Source organism: Carya illinoinensis, chromosome 3 (genome assembly GCF_018687715.1).
Source record: "Carya illinoinensis cultivar Pawnee chromosome 3, C.illinoinensisPawnee_v1, whole genome shotgun sequence".
NCBI classification, from domain to species: Eukaryota; Viridiplantae; Streptophyta; class Magnoliopsida; order Fagales; family Juglandaceae; genus Carya; species Carya illinoinensis.
This window is the reverse complement of record NC_056754.1, coordinates 25,356,462-25,374,528: the sequence shown is the minus strand read 5'-3', so window position 1 is coordinate 25,374,528 and position 18,067 is coordinate 25,356,462. Positions and strand designations below refer to the sequence as shown.

Sequence of the window (18,067 nt, the reverse complement as noted above, 5' to 3'; positions counted from 1 at the left end):
TGCGATTGTTCGTAGAAGAATTGTATCAAGAAACATTGCTTCCCTCTGGTTTCTAAGTTTTGAATAACACTTTCTGATAGATTCTTGTTCCCTTTCCTCTCTAACGTTGAAACCTTCCCAGAGTGTTGACAATTCTTCATCAGCCATACTACTCTACTGATAAAATCTGAGATTCTTTGACAAAGCAAACAAACTCAAACCTTACTCTTTGGAGAAGAGGACTCCCGAACAAAAATATTCGTGCCCAAGGAGTTTTGTAGATTTTGTTTTTAATGAACTGGGATGCTAGTATTGGCTGACTATAAAGTGGGTTAGAAAAGTTATTTGTGTATTATTAGTTAAGACTAAATTATAGTCCAAATAAAAGAAATAGAATCAAAATTAAATTATTGCCCAAATAAGAGAGTAAAAAGGTCCCACCGAGATTTGAACTCGGGTTACTGGATTCAGAGTCCAATGTCCTGACCACTAGACCATGGGACCTCTTGAGTGTTTAAAGGATGAATACATAATAACATCATAAGCTAGAGTGTTCATTTGAATCAATCCCTTGAAGCTAGAAGCTGTCTCACTCCTGAGCACTGATGAGAAGAGCAACGCCAAGCCGTCTACTCCCTCCCGCCGCAGTGTACCTCCATCCTCATCCACCCCTACGTCCGTACAGAAATGGTGGGTCAATCTTTAAATTCTCAGAACCCGGCCCCTTACCACGTTTTTCGTCAAAACCCAGGTGGTTTATGGCCACCTCTCTTCCTCCACCAGAATGGGTGGAGCCCTTCAACGATGTCTCTGAAGTAGTCTCAACCCGCCAACAGCTAGAGCCATCTCCTTGGGTTGCCCAAATTCTCAACCTCCTGGATGGATCCTTGGCCATGGAGGCCAACTTAGACTCGTACTGCCACAAGTTCTTGATCAGGTTGTCACCTAGCTTTGTTTCATTAGTTTTACAGTCTAATAAACTTTGCGAAGATCCCGGTATTGCTTTGCGCTTCTTTTATTGGGCCAGTAAGCAAAAGAGTTACGCCCATAGTACTGAATGTTATGTGTCTTTGGTTGAACTTTTATCTTCATGCGGTAATATAGATAGGATTGCAAGTGTTTTAAAGGAGTTCAAGGAAATGGGTTTTGTAATGACGTTGTCAGCCGCTAATTCTTTGATTAAGAGCTTAGGGAGTGTGGGAATGGTTGAGGAATTGTTGTGGGTCTGGCGTAGACTGAAGGAGAATGGGATTGACCCAGGGTTGTACACGTATAATTTCTTGGTGAATGGGTTGGTGAATGCGATGTTTATTGAGTCGGCCGAACGGGTTCTTGAGGTAATGGAAGGTGGGAGAGTAGGACCGGATGTTGTGACGTATAATATAATGATTAAAGGTTATTGTAAAGCAGGGAAGAAGAAGAAGGCCATGGAGAAGTTAAGGGATATGGAGTTGAGAAATGTGGAGCCTGATAAAATTACCTACATGACTTTGATGCAGGCATGCTATATGGATGAGGACTTTGATACTTGTTTGGGTCTTTATCATGAAATGGAGGAAAAGGGGTTGGAAATTCCGAGTCATGCATATAATTTAGTGATTGTTGCGCTTTGCAGGGATGGAAAGTGTGCAGAAGGACATGCTGTGTTCGAAAGTATGATTCAGAAAGGTTGTAAAGCGAATGTGGCCATTTATACTACCCTGATTGATTCTTATGCAAAAAGTGGGAACATGGAACAGGCAATAACGCTTTTTCAGAGGATGAAGAATGATGGGCTCGAACCGGATGAGGTTACTAATGGTGTTATTGTTAATGGGATGAGTAAGAGTGGGAGATTGGAGGAAGCCATGGAGTATTTTGAATTCTGTAGAGGTAATGGGCTGGTGGTTAACGCTATGTTCTATTCTAGTTTAATTGATGGTCTTGGAAAGGCTGGGAGAGTGGATGAAGCAGAAAGGCTTTTTGAAGAAATGGTTGAGAAGGGATGTCCGCGAGATTCATATTGCTACAATGCCCTTCTTGATGCCTTGGCTAAGGGTGGGAAAATTGATGAAGCATTAGCCCTCTTTAAGAGGATGGAAGAGGAAGGTTGTGATCAGACAGTCTATACATACACAATACTTATCAATGGACTGTTCAACGAGCATAGAAATGAAGAGGCATTGAAGATGTGGGACATGATGATCGATAAGGGTATCACTCCAACTGCAGCATCTTTCAGGACTCTTTCAATTGGCCTTTGTCTGTCAGGCAAGGTAGCTAGGGCGTGCAGGATATTGGATGAGCTAGCTCCAATGGGTATTCTTCCCGAGACAGCTTTTGAGGATATGATCAATGTGCTGTGCAAAGCTGGCCGCATCAAGGAGGCCTGCAAGCTGGCTGATGGGATTGTTGATAGGGGTAGAGAAATACCAGGGAGAGTTCGTACTATTCTAATCAATGCCTTGCGGAAAGCAGGCAATGCAGACTTAGCAATAAAGTTGATGCATAGTAAGATTGGAATTGGATATGATAGAATGGGCAGCATTAAAAGGCGTGTGAAGTTCCGGGTTCTGTTTGACAATTGAGGGTCTTGTTGGTAACTGAATTATTTTTAGAATATTTTATTATTATTTATAAATAGTTTATTATTATTCATAAAGTATTTATAGATGATATGAGTCTTTTGCAAAATATTTTGGTTTACGTTCTTGGCAGCAGTTTTCCCGATGGCTATGTAATTTGAAAGCTTTCATCAAATTGTTAACTGTGTGAAGATGTGGCTGTTGTTGACTTTTCAGTTTGTTCTTGTACTTCTAACGAACATATCTTCCCATCAATGGTTAAAATGCCTAAAAGTTTTATGAATCGTCTTTCAGCTCATTGTGATGGCAGACGAGACTGATGAATAGACTTCAACTCTTCAGCTGCTTAGTACTTGTAGTTATGTTGTGTGCGCGATCTTTGGTTCAGCAATTCAAAACTTCTTATCGTATACAAACAATCAATTCAAATGCATATTTAAGTGGATTTTCGATTTCTGATAGCATTTACATCCGGCTTCCTATATATGTCCAAGGGTGGTAGATGGACTCTCATTAAGAGCACTTTATTTAATCTTTTCACTTATTTCCTATCTCAGCTTATTCCCGATACCCACTAGTGTGGCTTCTCGTATCGAGGAAACTTTCCATAATTTTCTTTGGGGAGCAATGGGGGATGGAGCTAAAGTCCATCTCGTGGATTGAGATAAAGTTTGTTCTCTAAGAAAATGTGGAGGTCTAGGGTTGTGTAATATATAAGGGTTTTCAACAAAGCACTTTTGAAAAAATAGTTGTGGAGGTATCATAGTGAAGGAGAGGGCTTATGGAGAGAAGTGATAGAGTCTAAGTATGAGAGCATTCGGGATGGCTAGTGCACTAACAAAGTTAGGGGAGCACATGGAGTGAGATTGTGGAAAAACATAAGAGCTGGTTGATATAGATTTTCTCAATTTTTTAGAGTCACTATTGAAAGCGACAACAATGTTTATTTTTGGCACGATGTGTGGGGTGGGGACATGGCTCTTAAGCAGGTGTTTCCTATGCTTTACCAAATTGCTTGTGATAAAGAGGTTGTTGTGGCTAACTTATTGGTATGCTCTAATGGGGCTATACATTGGAATGTGAGATTTTCAAAAGTAGCCCAAGATTGGGAGCTGGACATGTTTTCTGGCTTCTTTGATTCGTTATATGTTATGTCATTTGGCAATGAGATGAGAGATAAGCTGTTGTGGAATCCAAGTGGAAATAAAAAATTCTTTATGCATTCTTTTTATTCGGCTCTCTGGGGGTTTCCTAATGATTATAGCTATCATTGAAAGGCTATTTGGAAGTGCAAGGTACCCACCGCTTTCTTTGTTTGGACAGTATCTATTGGGCGGATTTGTTATATACTATCTCATTTGGCAATGAGATGAGAGATAGGTTGTTGTGGAATCCAAGTTGGAAAAAAAAAAAAAAAGTCTTGGTGCGATCTTTTTATTCAGCTATCTTGGGATTTCCTAATGATCATAGCTATCCTTGGAAGGCTATTGGGAAGTGCAAGGTAACCCCCAGAATTGCTTTCTTTGTTTGGACAACATCTATTGAATGGATTCTCACCTCGGATAATTTAAGAAAACGTAATCTCATTATTTTAGATTGGTGTTATATGTGTAAGAGTGATTGGGAATCAGTTGATCCTCTCTTATTACACTGAAGTGGCCCGATGTTTATGGAATGAGGTCTTAAATAGGATAGGGGTGGCATGGGTCATGCCTGGAAGTGGTAGGGATCTTATGTGCTGCTGGAAAGGTATATAGGGAAATGCCTAAATATCTGCTGTGTGGAGAATGATCCCTCATTGCATTATATGGTGTGTGTTGTTGGAGCGAAGCCAGAGGTGCTTTGAAGATATGGAACATTCTGTGGATTAACTGAAACAATTTTTCTACAATACACTTCTTTCTTAGGCTTCGACAATTATTTGTAACACGGATAACCTTCATACTTTGCTTATAACTCTTACTAGTATTTAGTTGTAATCAGGCATGTTCTTTGTATACCACTTGTGTACTCGGGCTATGCCTCTTATATCAACAAAACTTACTTTGACTTATATATATATATAAAAAAAAAAATCCTTAAATTTTAGTTAGAAATCACACTACCTATAATTTTCTCCTAAATTTTACTTATCTTTAAAAAACCTTTCACATCTCATTCTCTATCATTTCTCTATTATATTAAAATCAGATTTTTTTTATTTTTTTATTATTATTTCTACTACTTTATTTCTGTATCTTTAACTATTTCCTATAAAATAAATATAAAAATTGATTTAGGAGATGAATAGTGGCTCCCCAAATATAGGGAGTCACTGTTTACATCCTAAACCTATACCTGAAAATAGAGAATCAGATAGAGTGTTTGTTTTGTCAAAAAGTTAAGTTGATTTTCTAAAATTTAGAGATTTGAAGAGTATAAAAAACCATATGTGAATGCTCTAACAAAGCCAATATGTGTTCTATATGTATTCTTTTTCTTTTTCTTTTTTATTTTTTTATTCTTTTTTTATGTAAGCAAGTTTAATTCCAGATAAAATAAACACACTAATACATCTGAGTCCATGATTATACAAATACAGAAGGAGGGTCCTTGCCACTATGGAATTCTAGTACACAATCTAGGATACAAATAAGGGCAATGCTTCCATATATGTGACTGAAAGCAGCCCATTGCGCTATCTTATGCGCACATTGATTTTGAGATTGATGAATTTTCTTCACTCTCAATTCTTCAAAGGTAGGAAGCAGGTAATGAACGTCTCTTGAAATGTTCTGCATTGTCCAATCTATTGGGAGCATTTGATTTGATAATGACTTGAACTACCTGTTTGGAATCTCTTTTTATGATAATTTTTTTGGTGCATCTGTTTGCTGCTTTTTGGGTTGCCATTAGTGTTGTAGCTGCTTCACCAACATTTGGATTTGTACTATGGATGAAATTTGTGAGTACAAATACTAGGGTGCCTTGGTCATTTCTACATATGGTTGCAATTGTGCTTCCATCCTTCCTGACTGCCACATCAATGGAGAGTGAATGGAATCCTTGTGGAGGGGCTTGCCATTTGGGGTCTTGTTGAGAGGACTTAAAGTTCCAAGCTCTGCTGTGCTTAGAGAAGATTTGGAAGACTTTAGACATGAACCAGTTTGGAGTGGGACAATTTGCATTATGAATAACATGATTTATGAGAAACCATAAGTTATCCATAGCAAGAAAGGCAAAGATTTGGAATGAATGGGTTTCCTCATTAGGGATTTGAAGACCTGTTGATGGGTTGAGAATGATTAAGATCCCGATTGAGATCGGTTGGCTTGCAAATTTCGCAATGTTTATGGGCCAATTAGAATGTCTCCACAAGTTCTAGAAAATGGACAGTTGAAAAACAAATGAGAGAGGTCCTCTTCTTCATATTTGCACAAAGGCCAAAGAGCATGGTCCTCACTCATGGGGATGAATCTTTTTAGAAGGGCTCTCTAGTGGGAAGTATTTGATGCATAACCTTCCAAAGAACATGTTTAAGTCTGTATTGGCTCTTTAGCTTCCACAGTTTTTTGAATGTAACATTTATCTCTTGCATTTGAGGTGATATTTGAATTTTAATCATGGTGTCATAGGCTAATTTCACAGAGAAATTCCCAGTAGAATGGTGCAACCAGGTTACCTTATCAGGTATGGAGAAGTAGTTGAATGAACTGAGTGGGATTTTGAGAATGATGTTAACAAAATCAGTGTTGAAAAGAGCTTGAAGAAGGAGGATGTTCCATCTTTTGGGTTCTTCCAAAGTCAGTTCAGCTACTTTTATATCAATCTCATTGATCGGGTTATTTGGATTTGGTGTAGGTCTGAGAGTGGGTAGACCAGTGATCTAGGGGTGAGTCCAAACATCTATAATGGTTCCATTGTTGATCTGAAAATACTTACTGTCCTTTATAAAATCTCTTCGCTTTAGAAGTCCCTTCCAGAGCTTGGGATAAGTATTTCTCCCAATTACGTACAGGAAAGTTGTGTTTTTCATATATTTACTTGTTAAGAAATTTTTCCAAAGGTTGTTTGTGTTATTGCAAAGGGACCAGGAAAATTTTAAAATAAGAGCATTGTTGAACAGAGAGTTTTTTAAGCCCCAGAATTCCTAGAGTTTTTGGCATGCAAATAAATTTCCAAGATTTAGGGGTAAAATTATGGGGCTTGGAGTTGTCTGTACCCCACCAAAATCTGCAAAAGATCTTGTCCAAATGATTGGTGATTGTTCTTGGGATCCGCATTGTGGCCATAGTGTAAGAGGGAATGGTGCTAGCAACAGTTCTAATCAAGCTTGTTCTCCCAACCTGAGAAAGGATTTTAGTTTTCCAACTTTGTAGTCTTGACTGAATTTTTTTCACTGTTTCTTTGAATAAACCTCTTTTGTCAGCCCCAATAAAGAGAGGGACTCCTAGACTAGATATCTAAGAATTGGTGGGGGTAGTTTTAAGGTCCAAGGACTCTCTAATTTCTGTTATGGTGTTGTTGGAGGTATTGCTACTAAAGTGCATGGAGGACTTAGCAAAATTGATTTTCTGACCTGATGTGTCTAGACATTTAACAAAAGATTGAGCGTTATGAGTTGAGGCTATCCCAAAAAGGATGAGGTCATCAGCAAAAAGTAGATGTGAAACAGTTGGACCTCTTCTTGAAAAACTAATACCCTTGATTGAATTGTTACTCTCTTCTCTAAGGATCAATCTCGAGAGCACTTCATTGCCCATAATAAACAGGAAGAGGGATAATGAGTCTCCTTGCCTTATGCCTCGAGAAGGCTGAATAAATCCCGTAGGGAAGCCATTGAAAATTGTGGAATAGGAAACAATAGAAATGCATTCTTTTATTCAATTGATCCACTTTTGATTGAATCCCGAGTAATAGAAAATAGAGAGTAAGAAGGACCATTTCATAAAGTCAAAAGTTTTTTCCATATCAATTTTTATAGCCATTTGTCCTTTCGTACCTCTTATTTTCTTTAATGAGTGAAAGATTTCTTGGGCCAAGATTGTGTTCTCTTGAATTAAATGCCCCAGGACAAAAGTTGTTTGGTAAGTGGAGATAATGTTTAGGAGAATCGCTTTGAGTCTATTAGCAATAATTTTTTCAATTATTTTGTAGTAGACGTTTAAAAGGTTAATAGGGCAAAAATGATTGGCAGCATTTGGATTATCAATCTTCGGGACAAGGGAAATGTTGGTATAGTTCCATTCTTTGAGCATTTTGCCTTTCTCTTTTTCAATGGGGATTTGGCAGAGAAAGTATTTTTCAGCACTTGTTATTTTGTTTGGAAAGAGATTATCAATATCTTTAGAGATTTCAAGATTAGATGTGGTGAAGATATTCTTGAAATGATCTTGGAATGTTTGTTTGATGTAGGTATGATCTATAGTCCAATTTCTCGACCCAATTTTTAGACTCAATCTTACTTCTTCTTCTCCTTATAACAGTGGACGCATGGAAAAAATTTGAGTTAAGGTCAAAGGTAGTTAGCCAAGTAATCCTAGATTTCTTTCTCCAAATGGCTTCTTCTCTTCCGTGAAGTTCCTCAAGATTTTCTTTCAAACTCTCTTCCAACAAGATTGAATTAGAAGTTGGTGGCTGAGTTTGGATTTCAGTGAGGGACTTGTTGAGTTCTTTAATGCCAGTTTGAATGTCGCCAAAGCTATTTTTGTTCCAATGCTTTAAAGCAATTTTTGTAGCGTTCAATTTTTTAGAAGGTATGTACACAGGGTTACCTACAATATTGGTGTTCCAATCATTTTTTATAACCTCAATGCTTAAGGGGTCCCTAGTCTAGAATTCTTCAAATTTGAAAGACTTTGGTGAATCATGGAATTGGTCTATGTCGAGAATCATCAGGGAATGATCCAAGGCTGATCTTGTGAGGATTTGAATGGAAGCATTGGGAAACAAGCTATTCCATTGGATATTTATTACTCCTCTTTCAAGTCTCTCCTTAATATTGTGAGGACCATGCTTGTTATTAGACCAAGTGAACTTTGGGCCTGAGAACCCCGTATCAATTAGATCATATTTTTCCATGAAAAGGTGTAGCCCTTTTGGGTAGAAGGATTAACAACAGGTTTGCCCCTATTTTCTCATTTTGATTAAGAATAGGGTTGAAATCACCAATAGTTAATATAGGACTTGGGAAAGCTTTAGTTATGAAATGGGGTGTCCCAAAAAGTTCTTTTTTTATTTTTTATTTTTTTATTTATGTTTTAAATACTTGAAATGACAGTAAATCAGATTGAGCAACCAAGGATTATGACAAGGACCGAATACATCAATATAGATATTATATTACTAGAAATATGAACAAGATCCCTGTTCAAGCCTGAACGCCACAAAAACAGCAACCCTCCCCACTTTCCAGATGGGGGATAATTCACAAAATGGGAAAAGCCTAGCCTATTCACAATATTAACAGTATTTACATGCATTAAAAGGGTTTCAGATAGGAAAATTGCATCTGGTGTGAAGCTTGATGTAGGCCTTAAAGTTTCTAATTGCACGAGAATGGCCAATACCTTGGCAATTCCATGATAAAAGCTTCATGTTTGGGATGGTGACCCTACCACGTCGATCATGGATTTAGGGGAAACAGAGTCATTGTTGGAGATTGGAACTCATTACCCGATTCTTCAACTGCTGGATTTCTGTAAGGATTGAATCTTTTACTTTTCTGATGAGTCTTGACTGCTCCTTTGCTTTTGCCGGAGGTCTTGTGTTGGTGGATATCTTTTGTAATCTGCAAGCTTCCTCTTTCTGGAATTCTGGTTTGATCGGCTTTGGTGTCCCATCTCCATGGTTTGTTTCTTCTTCCACATAGGCCATTTTGATTATAAAAGTTAGATATAATTTTTTGTAGGAATTTGAATCCGCTCAAGTTTTAAGTGAGTGGTCCTTCCTCTTTCTTGTGAGAGTTGGTTCTGATGTTTGTTTTCCAGAAAGGTTTGTTGCTTCATAGGATTCTGGGTGATTTGTGTTCAGGGGGATGTTCTCGAGGGCTGGCTGAATGGGCTTGAGGTTGGGTTGGGTTAACTTCATGTGGGCTGGGCAATTTTCTTTGATGTTTCGGTTCTTTGTAGAGGTTGGTCATTTTCATATGGGCCTACGTATGTGTTTGTTGTTTGGTATATGATGGGTTCCTTTGGTTTTTGGTTAAGGGTTACACAAGCTCTTCCAGATGGGCTAACAAGAAGTGAGAAGTTGTGTCTTGGGTTGGTTGGGCTTCTGTTCTACCAAGTGGGTTGATTGCATATCGGGCCTGGGAGGTTTTGGAATTGGGCTATTATTTGTTTAAACACAGATGGGTCAGTTTTAATAGGTGGGTTGAGTTCATTGGTTTCCTTATTGTGTTGAAAACCGACGGTGGGGTTTAAATGAGGGATCTGAGGATGGAAAAATGGTTGCTGTACGTCATGGTTTTTTTCCCAATTTAAGACTGTCAGACAGTGTCACATGTTCAAAGGGGATTGGCACGTTTGTATTGAAGGGTATTTTGATTTGACTGTATGGGGTGAATGTTTGTTGATTGGGTGGCAGACGTCAAGTAATATTTTCTTCTGAAACTCGGCTCTCATTAAAAGCTTTTGAGAGTGAGTTTTGTTACCTTTGGATATCGCCACATGGACACAGAGCGATGCATGGGGAGTCTGTAACCTTGCATGGTTGTTCCTCAGGAAAGATATGAACAGTGTCCTCATTGGCGTTGGAGCTATTGCTGCCTTTCAGAAGCTGGGGATGCAGACGAATTTTTTCTGCATTTGGTTCAAATAGCATCTTCCCTTTTCCTTTTAGTATGGCTTGAGTATGGGTTGATTCTCCAGCTGCTATCAGTGTTTCGGGACAGAGTATTTTGTGTAGTAGTTCTTGGATTCTGATTGGGGGGAGGGGTGTAGGATGCTCGTGAGCTTGAGGGTCTGGTTTAGCAAGTATCCACATTGAGTCTTCAGGTCTCACGTTTCTTCTTTGTTCATGGCCATTTGCTCATAGCCATTGCTCATATGGAAGCTCTACAACCGTGCCCATATTGATAGGGCAAGCTTGATGGACATGGCCTAGACATCCACATAGGTAGCAAAACTCTGAGAGCCTCTCATACTTGAAAGATATTTTTGCTTGGCTTCTATAGATCTTCGGTAGAGAAAAGCCATCTGGGATGGGTTTTATAGTGTCTATTTCTACTCTGATCCTTGGGAGTTTTCTAGCAGTGACGGTGGAGGTCATTATAGGATCAATATCAAGCAAGTTTCCCATCATTCGTCCAATTTTTTTTTTGCGTTACTCCAATTAATTAGTTCCAGCGGCAATCCATGTATCTGAACCCAGAAGGCCAAGTACCCGAGGTCAATTTCATTAAGGCTAAGACCTGATTGCCACTCTTTGAAGATCATATGATATCCTTTAAAATTTCAAGGTCTTTGGGTATAGACTCTATTTTTGTCTTGGGGGGTGGGGAAGGTGAAAATGGAGGTATTTGTGCCAAGGTCTTCGATGATGAGCCCTGTGATACAGCTCCAGACGTTTTGATGATGGTATGGAATGTGTATTTATTCAGGGGCTTCGAGGAGATCATTTTTCCTATGAGGGCATGGTTCGAGATTTTTTCAGCTTTTTCTGTGGCTGGTTCCAGTAGAATGTCATCCTATGTAAGCGCCTCAGTTTGAGAAACAAGAAGGTTAATGTCTGGTGGATCTTGTTTCATGGTGTATTGGAAGGGTGGATTGTAGGTTTGGTTTGGGTCAAGGCTAGGTCTGAAATGGGAAAGACTTCTAACTCGGGAAAGGATGATCGTGAGGGGAGAGGCAAAATGAGGAGAGAGAAACATATTGAAAGACGGGATTATGCTCCTCTATATGTATTCTGATGAATTGAATGGGATTTGTCATTGAGGAGGGCCAATATAAATTTTCTGAAAAAGCATATGCCCAACCTAGAAGCCAAATGTTTGTTCTAGTAAATGAACGATATTAATTCGAGAACAGTGGTGGCCTTCCCGATCTTCAACATGCATTTTGTTCGAATATTCACACCTGATCAACCCTCTGCACTTCCTGGCATTCACTCCCGGAAATTGAAACAACTGTAACCTCCCATGGCATTCACTTCCTAGCACTTGTAATTTCTTCTTTCTCCTTAGGGATCATGGCATACATAAAGACAACAAAAGTTAATAAGCGAAGAGACAAGTGCTAACGTATTGATATTTCTATGTTACAACCGAGGACAATGGTTTAGAATTTCTACTTTAACATGAGTTATGTCAGGTTTAACACACCACTTACTGCAGGACGTATTATATTAAAAAACAATTATAATACCAATGTTCTTTTATGTAAAATGATGTGGTAGGTTTTAGCTTTTTACATTGACAACATATTTTTTTTTTTTTTTTAAAATACAAACTTATAACAGATTTATTTTATTAGGAGATGCTTGGGGAGTGAAATAAAACAAAAATTTTATAAATAGTAATAAAATAGTTTGTGAATAGTAATGAGATAGTTTCGGTGCTGTTTGGATAGTAAGTTGAGGTGAAAATTGAATAAACTATTGATAGAATATTATCTTTTAATAATATTATTATTTTGAAATTTGATAAAGTTGAATTTTTTATTATATTTTATTTAAAAATTTGAGAAGGTTGTAATGATGAGATGAGATAAAATATTTTTACTATCGAAATGGGGCAGTTTTATGGGATTTTGGGAAATGAGAGAGAAAATTTTGAATAAAAAATATTATAATAATATAATTTTTTGTTTTGTGATTTGAAACAAATTGAATTGTTTTTTGTTTTTTGTTTGAAAATTTGAGAAAGTTGTAATGATTAGTATGAAAAAATTATAATGATTAGTTTGAAAGTGTTTTTATTTGAGTGATATTTAGAAAAAAATAAGATGAGATGAAATGAAATAATATGTGATGGAATGAGATTTTCGCTTGGTTTGGATTTGAGAGGAGTAGGGGTGTAAAAAAATACCGATGAACCGGTAAACTAGATCGGACCAGACTGATCAATTGGTGGGTTTGATCTGGTATTGAATTTGGTTCGGTCTAGTACTTGTTTTATTTTTCTTAAAACTAGTAAAAATTGGTTCGGTTTGGATTTTTTTTCTAAAAACAGACCGGACTAGACTGGATAATACTGATTTATATATATTTTAATTTTTTATATTGCATATAATTTTTATAAATAATATATAATTATATAGAAAATAGTTTTGTATTATATGATAAATTACTAATTAATATAATATTAAATTTTAAAGTTTATCACTATAGTTTATTATATTAATAGTTATACTAATATTACATTGTGCATATTAATAGTTCTACTAATACTATATCACTATATATTGTAATATACTATAATGTATCACTATAGTCTATGATATAATTACAATAAATATTATAATGTACTACAATACATTATCACTATAGTATTAGATACTATAATATACTATATTATATATATATATATATATTATAATATATCATATAATATATTAAAACTAAAAAACCGAGCCGAACCGGACCAGAAACCAATAAAATTAACGTATTAGTTTAGGAAGGTAACCAGTGCGTAATTGGTTTTAGAAAATGAGAAAATCAGTATATACCGGTTCGGTCTTAAATTTTGTCCAAAATCAGATTGGACTAGACCCGTTACACCCCCAGAGAGGAGCTCTCAACCTATTTCATCTCATTTTATCTTATCATTACAATTTTTATAAATTTCCACACAAAATACAATAAATAATTCAATTTTTCAAATATCAAAATAATAATAATTTAAAAAAATAATACTTTATTCTTTCATCTCAATTTTTATCTCACCTAGAGTGAAAAAGAGTACAGCTTTCAGGCTTCATTTGTAATTTGAACTGAACTGAGATTAATTTAATTCAGTCTAATTTTAAATTGAGTCTAACATACAAACACTTTACTCTCAAATTACTAAATTTATTTAAAGTCAAAACTTCTTTGCATGTATGACCCACAACGACCCACAACTTTTTCCAACTCAATATCTCTTTATACGTGAGACCCATAATATTTTTCAACTTTTTATAAATACATTTAAAGTCATCTTAACATCTAAATTTATTTTAAGTAAATCTCACGGAATTTACTATACTATTTTAACTTATTACTATTTATTAAAAAACTCAACCTATATCAATCAACTTCAAAATGGGGCCTGTGTCCACAGCTCTATGCTAGGGAGTTATGGCTTGGGATGTTGGAACATGACTGTCCTAAACCATCACCTGGAAATGTTGGTCGCAGGTCTCTCATGATTAGCTATTGCCTTTTGCCATTCCCTAAAAGCCTGGCACAAACCCACCACTAGATCTCACCAATTTAGAGTATGGCCATCGGTGACCGGACGAGCCCTGATCTATAAATGGAACAAAGATTTCATTCTCCATCGTTTCATCTCATTCTAGAGATTTCAAATGCCCTGTGAACTCTCCCTTCCCATGCAGCAGAAAAATGAATGGGGCTGAATGACGACAATAAAGTTATATTTAAAAAATACTTTTAAAGGGAATAATCGTACATATACAATTTTTTTTAAATAATTATATTTTTAAATGAAGTGCATGGCTATAAAATTGGCAATTTTTTTTTTTTTTTTGGGGCCGGGATCATTTTGCTTATGTAAGTTTATGATCAATCTAGTGTATATTGTCCAGAATTTTTTAAGTGAGCCATTTTTATCATCATTAAACTAGCTTGAAGTCTTCATTAGGGGTGGGTGGTTGGGTTGGCTAGGTCCAAGCATGATGCCTCCAACTTTCGCTTGGGATAGAATAGAGATTTAGAGCGCCGAAACATATAACATAAGATTACATATCCCTGTACATGACAATTAATATACAATACATCTTATAAGTGCAATTAACAGAATGCAATATTCTCTGTGGATTAAGGAAGACAAAATAAAACTTATGCCCAAATAATTAAAAACATCACAATCCATTAATAACTATCATAAGTTCAAACAAAATAGTAATATAATCTTAGTACAGTTAATCATCATAAAAAGTCTCCAAAACTAGATCAATTGCTTCATACATTCTAGAGCATGAAGGGTTGGTGTTATAAACATCAGGATAAGGTCCAGTCTTTTCTCGATGTCTGTCTCCTCCTCAATCAATTGGATCCACCCATCCAATCCGTCCTCCTTGATTTCTGACACAACTTCTATCATTCCAAGTGTAATGATAGCGGGTCCACAAGGGGCAAGATTTACTTAAAATCTCAGTAAGTTAAACAACCAACATGTATAAAGATAAATTACGCATGATAAATGATAAATATGAAGTGCACGTAATGTGGAAAAATTAGTATATGTCTCCCATATAGATTCCTCAACATTTTCAAAAAAAATGAGATACACATTTTCTTACAGAGAACAATTTTCACTTTACTAGTAAAAATATCATAATGTTTCATTATTATTAGCAATTCATACTTAATTGTAACATCATAACGCATGGTATCGTTACAGTTCCCCATTTGCAGACTCGTTCTCAATGCATTGGTAACATAATATAATATCATAACATGTATACCCACCAGTTTTAGGTGTCATAATATTTGACTTTACTCTAGCGTCCTTTAAAAAAACCCATTTGAAACTTGTTGACTGTTCATTGTCAACCCAAGATTACCACTACATTCTTAAAATACTACAGAGTGGACAAAGGAGTTTCACTAGGATAATTCCCCGTCCCAGCCTTTGGAGTTGTGACCAAAATTGTTTTTCATGCTATGTTGAAAAAAATGTAGTTTATGGCATGTGCATGTGTAGCTAACTTTCGTATGAAAATGACATTTATATGCAATATGCTAAAAATGGTGAAAATATCACATGTCATATAAGTATATATTCAATGTATCATATAACATGATATTTTATACTCGGAATGACAATCATAACATGAATATTACATTTATCAATAAATTATAAATAACTAATGAATGTGTAAGTTAGAGGCCAACTTACAAACTTTCTGAATTTGAAAGGTCATAGCGGTTGAAATCAAATTCATACTAAGTTAGGATTTATATTACTACGAGAAGATGATCAAAAGGCTTCAAAATGGAGATTTACAAAAATATTCCTAAACTTTCAAAAATTGCCACTAAGTCCCTAATTTTTCACTGCTTGCAAATAATCTTCAAATCTAACCAAACTTTATGGATATCACATTTTTCATATTCTAAAACAATCTATGCCTTTAGAATTATAAAATTCAAAGTGGAGAACTAGCTCAAACATACCTAACCTATGGCATGCACTCTAGTTAATGCTTAAGGGTGTTTTCAACAATTGATCCCTATGAATACATGCTTATGCAATTTTCTTTAATTACAAATAATTACTATAGTCCTTAATGACATGAAAGAAGCAAAGTCTTGGATGAGCAAGATCATATCAATACTTAATTATGGCTAAAAATCTTAATCTTCATTAATCCTCCATTAATAAAGTATGATGCTCTTAGCTTAAATCATAAATGCATGCTTTTCAAAATTCACCCAAAACATGTATTTTCATTCCTATCCAAATTACAAGGTTTTCTAAATGCTCATTGATCAACCCTAGGTGAAATAAATCAAAATTTTATAATTTAATCATAACTTAATTAAAAACCATGCATGCTTGATGATCAACACAAAGTAGAATAAAAACTTATCATGACATGCTTCTAATTTCAAAATCAAACCTTCAAGGATCATTCTAAGACATTAATAAATCATATCAAATATTCTAAGACATGCCATAGCCAAAATTTTCACTTAAACACAATTTAAACACTTAAACCATTCTTAATGAACCCGGTTTTCAATTAAGCACGAGAACCTTTCTAAGCTCAACCAAAATTCACTCCAATATTTGAAAACAATATTTGACATATAAACTAAGATCTAGGGCAAGAAAACTTACAATTTTTATAGCTCACTCAAACTTCTAACACAATAACTCACAAGAACACCAAGAATAGTCAAACACTCAAACCTTTTGGTTTCTCTCAAAAATTAGGGGGAAAGATGGCTCTCAATAAATGGCAGAACCATCAATTTTTCTTAGAGGGAGCCAAATTTTTTATCGCACTAGATGTTTATGAAAAATATAAAATATTACAAAATCATAAAGCATATATAAAATTAAATTTTGATAATTTGCCAAATAACGTAGAAGTAAAACTTCAAAAACACAACTTAATGTCTGTTTCAAATTTTTGACAACAATATTTCATAGAATAATATTCATCAATTAATATTTTTGTAAATATGAAATATTTAGAAATTGTTTTATTAGTATAAACTATCAAGTGATTTTTCAGAATTCCATATTTTATTCTAATATTTAAGCTAATTTATCAAATTTCATGTAAAATCTATCTATTTTGGCGTCACATTAAGCATAGAATACTACAATTGAGACCTTAAATAAACTTTTCCATGTTCAATGAAGTTTAAAGGATAAATCATCTCCACTGTTTTTCATATAAATAATCAATCTTAAATGGTTTTTCTGGTATTTTCATTTTGGATTCTATATTAAGAAACTTAATATTGTATAATAAAAAACTTGAGAGTCAATGTTAATAATTTATTATTTTTCTTAATCTTAGTTTAATCTTAATTTTAGTGTGGCCACATCCTTGAAAATAGATAATATATAGAAGTTATACAAAATCTAGGGGTTATAGGAAACATATTAGAGTGAGACATTTCTATGTATATGGAAATTTTACAAAATTTTAGAAAGCATATGAGAATAAAGAAATTATAATTTTTTTTGGGTGGGGCCAATTTCTATATACATGGAATTATGAATAAAAGTTAGGGGTTATTTTGAATTTTGAAAAATTTTTAGGCAAGCCATATGTAGATCCGCCATTGCTCTCAATGCTCAAGAGGAGCTTGGAGATGAGGTGGGGAGGAAATGAGGGGGTGGAGGGGCTTTTTATAGACAACAATGGGGGAGGAGACATTGGCCTAAGCCCAAGGGGATTGGGTGAAGTGGGTGGTGGTGTAAGGAGCTGAAATCTCATCTTGCATTTCATCATCTGTGTCACTTGTGCAGAGCGAATAGTACCCTAAAACCACCATGACTTCATCAAGTTAGGTGCTACAATGATCCTAAGGGTGTTGGATAGGTTGTGGTGCTGAAGGAAGAGGAGAAAAAGAAACAAAAATCACATATGAAGCTGACGCGTTCAAGGATGGCATCTTGGAGAGTTTTGATCATGGCCTTGACTCATCCTCTTGTCCTTTCTTCATGGTTATTTTGTATAGGTCATAAGCTATTCTTGGAAGGCTTTTCATGTGAGGGAAGGGTTGTTAGTTGGCTGCCAATTGATCATGAAATGACAGCTCAAAAGAAAGGTGTGAAGGGAAGTGGGTTGCCAAAGTAAGGTTGGCTTGATGCCTTTGGCTGGGTGCCTTCTTTGGGTTGGAAAACTGATCAAATGCTC

The 18,067-nt window shown here is 35.6% G+C and overlaps 1 protein-coding gene and 1 non-coding gene across 2 annotated transcripts; one reads left to right on the top strand and one right to left on the bottom strand.

The window, feature by feature from the left end:
• Window positions 1-411: 411 nt before the first annotated feature.
• Window positions 412-483, bottom strand: TRNAQ-CUG. The gene has a single exon. It is a non-coding gene; the product is annotated as a tRNA-Gln (tRNA).
• A 73-nt stretch (window positions 484-556) lies between these two features.
• LOC122303949 (pentatricopeptide repeat-containing protein At1g03560, mitochondrial) lies at window positions 557-2,826 on the top strand. The gene has a single exon (XM_043115940.1). It carries the CDS (start codon window positions 585-587, stop codon window positions 2,544-2,546), a length of 1,962 nt encoding a protein of 653 aa, XP_042971874.1. The 5' UTR covers window positions 557-584; the 3' UTR covers window positions 2,547-2,826.
• Window positions 2,827-18,067: the final 15,241 nt, after the last annotated feature.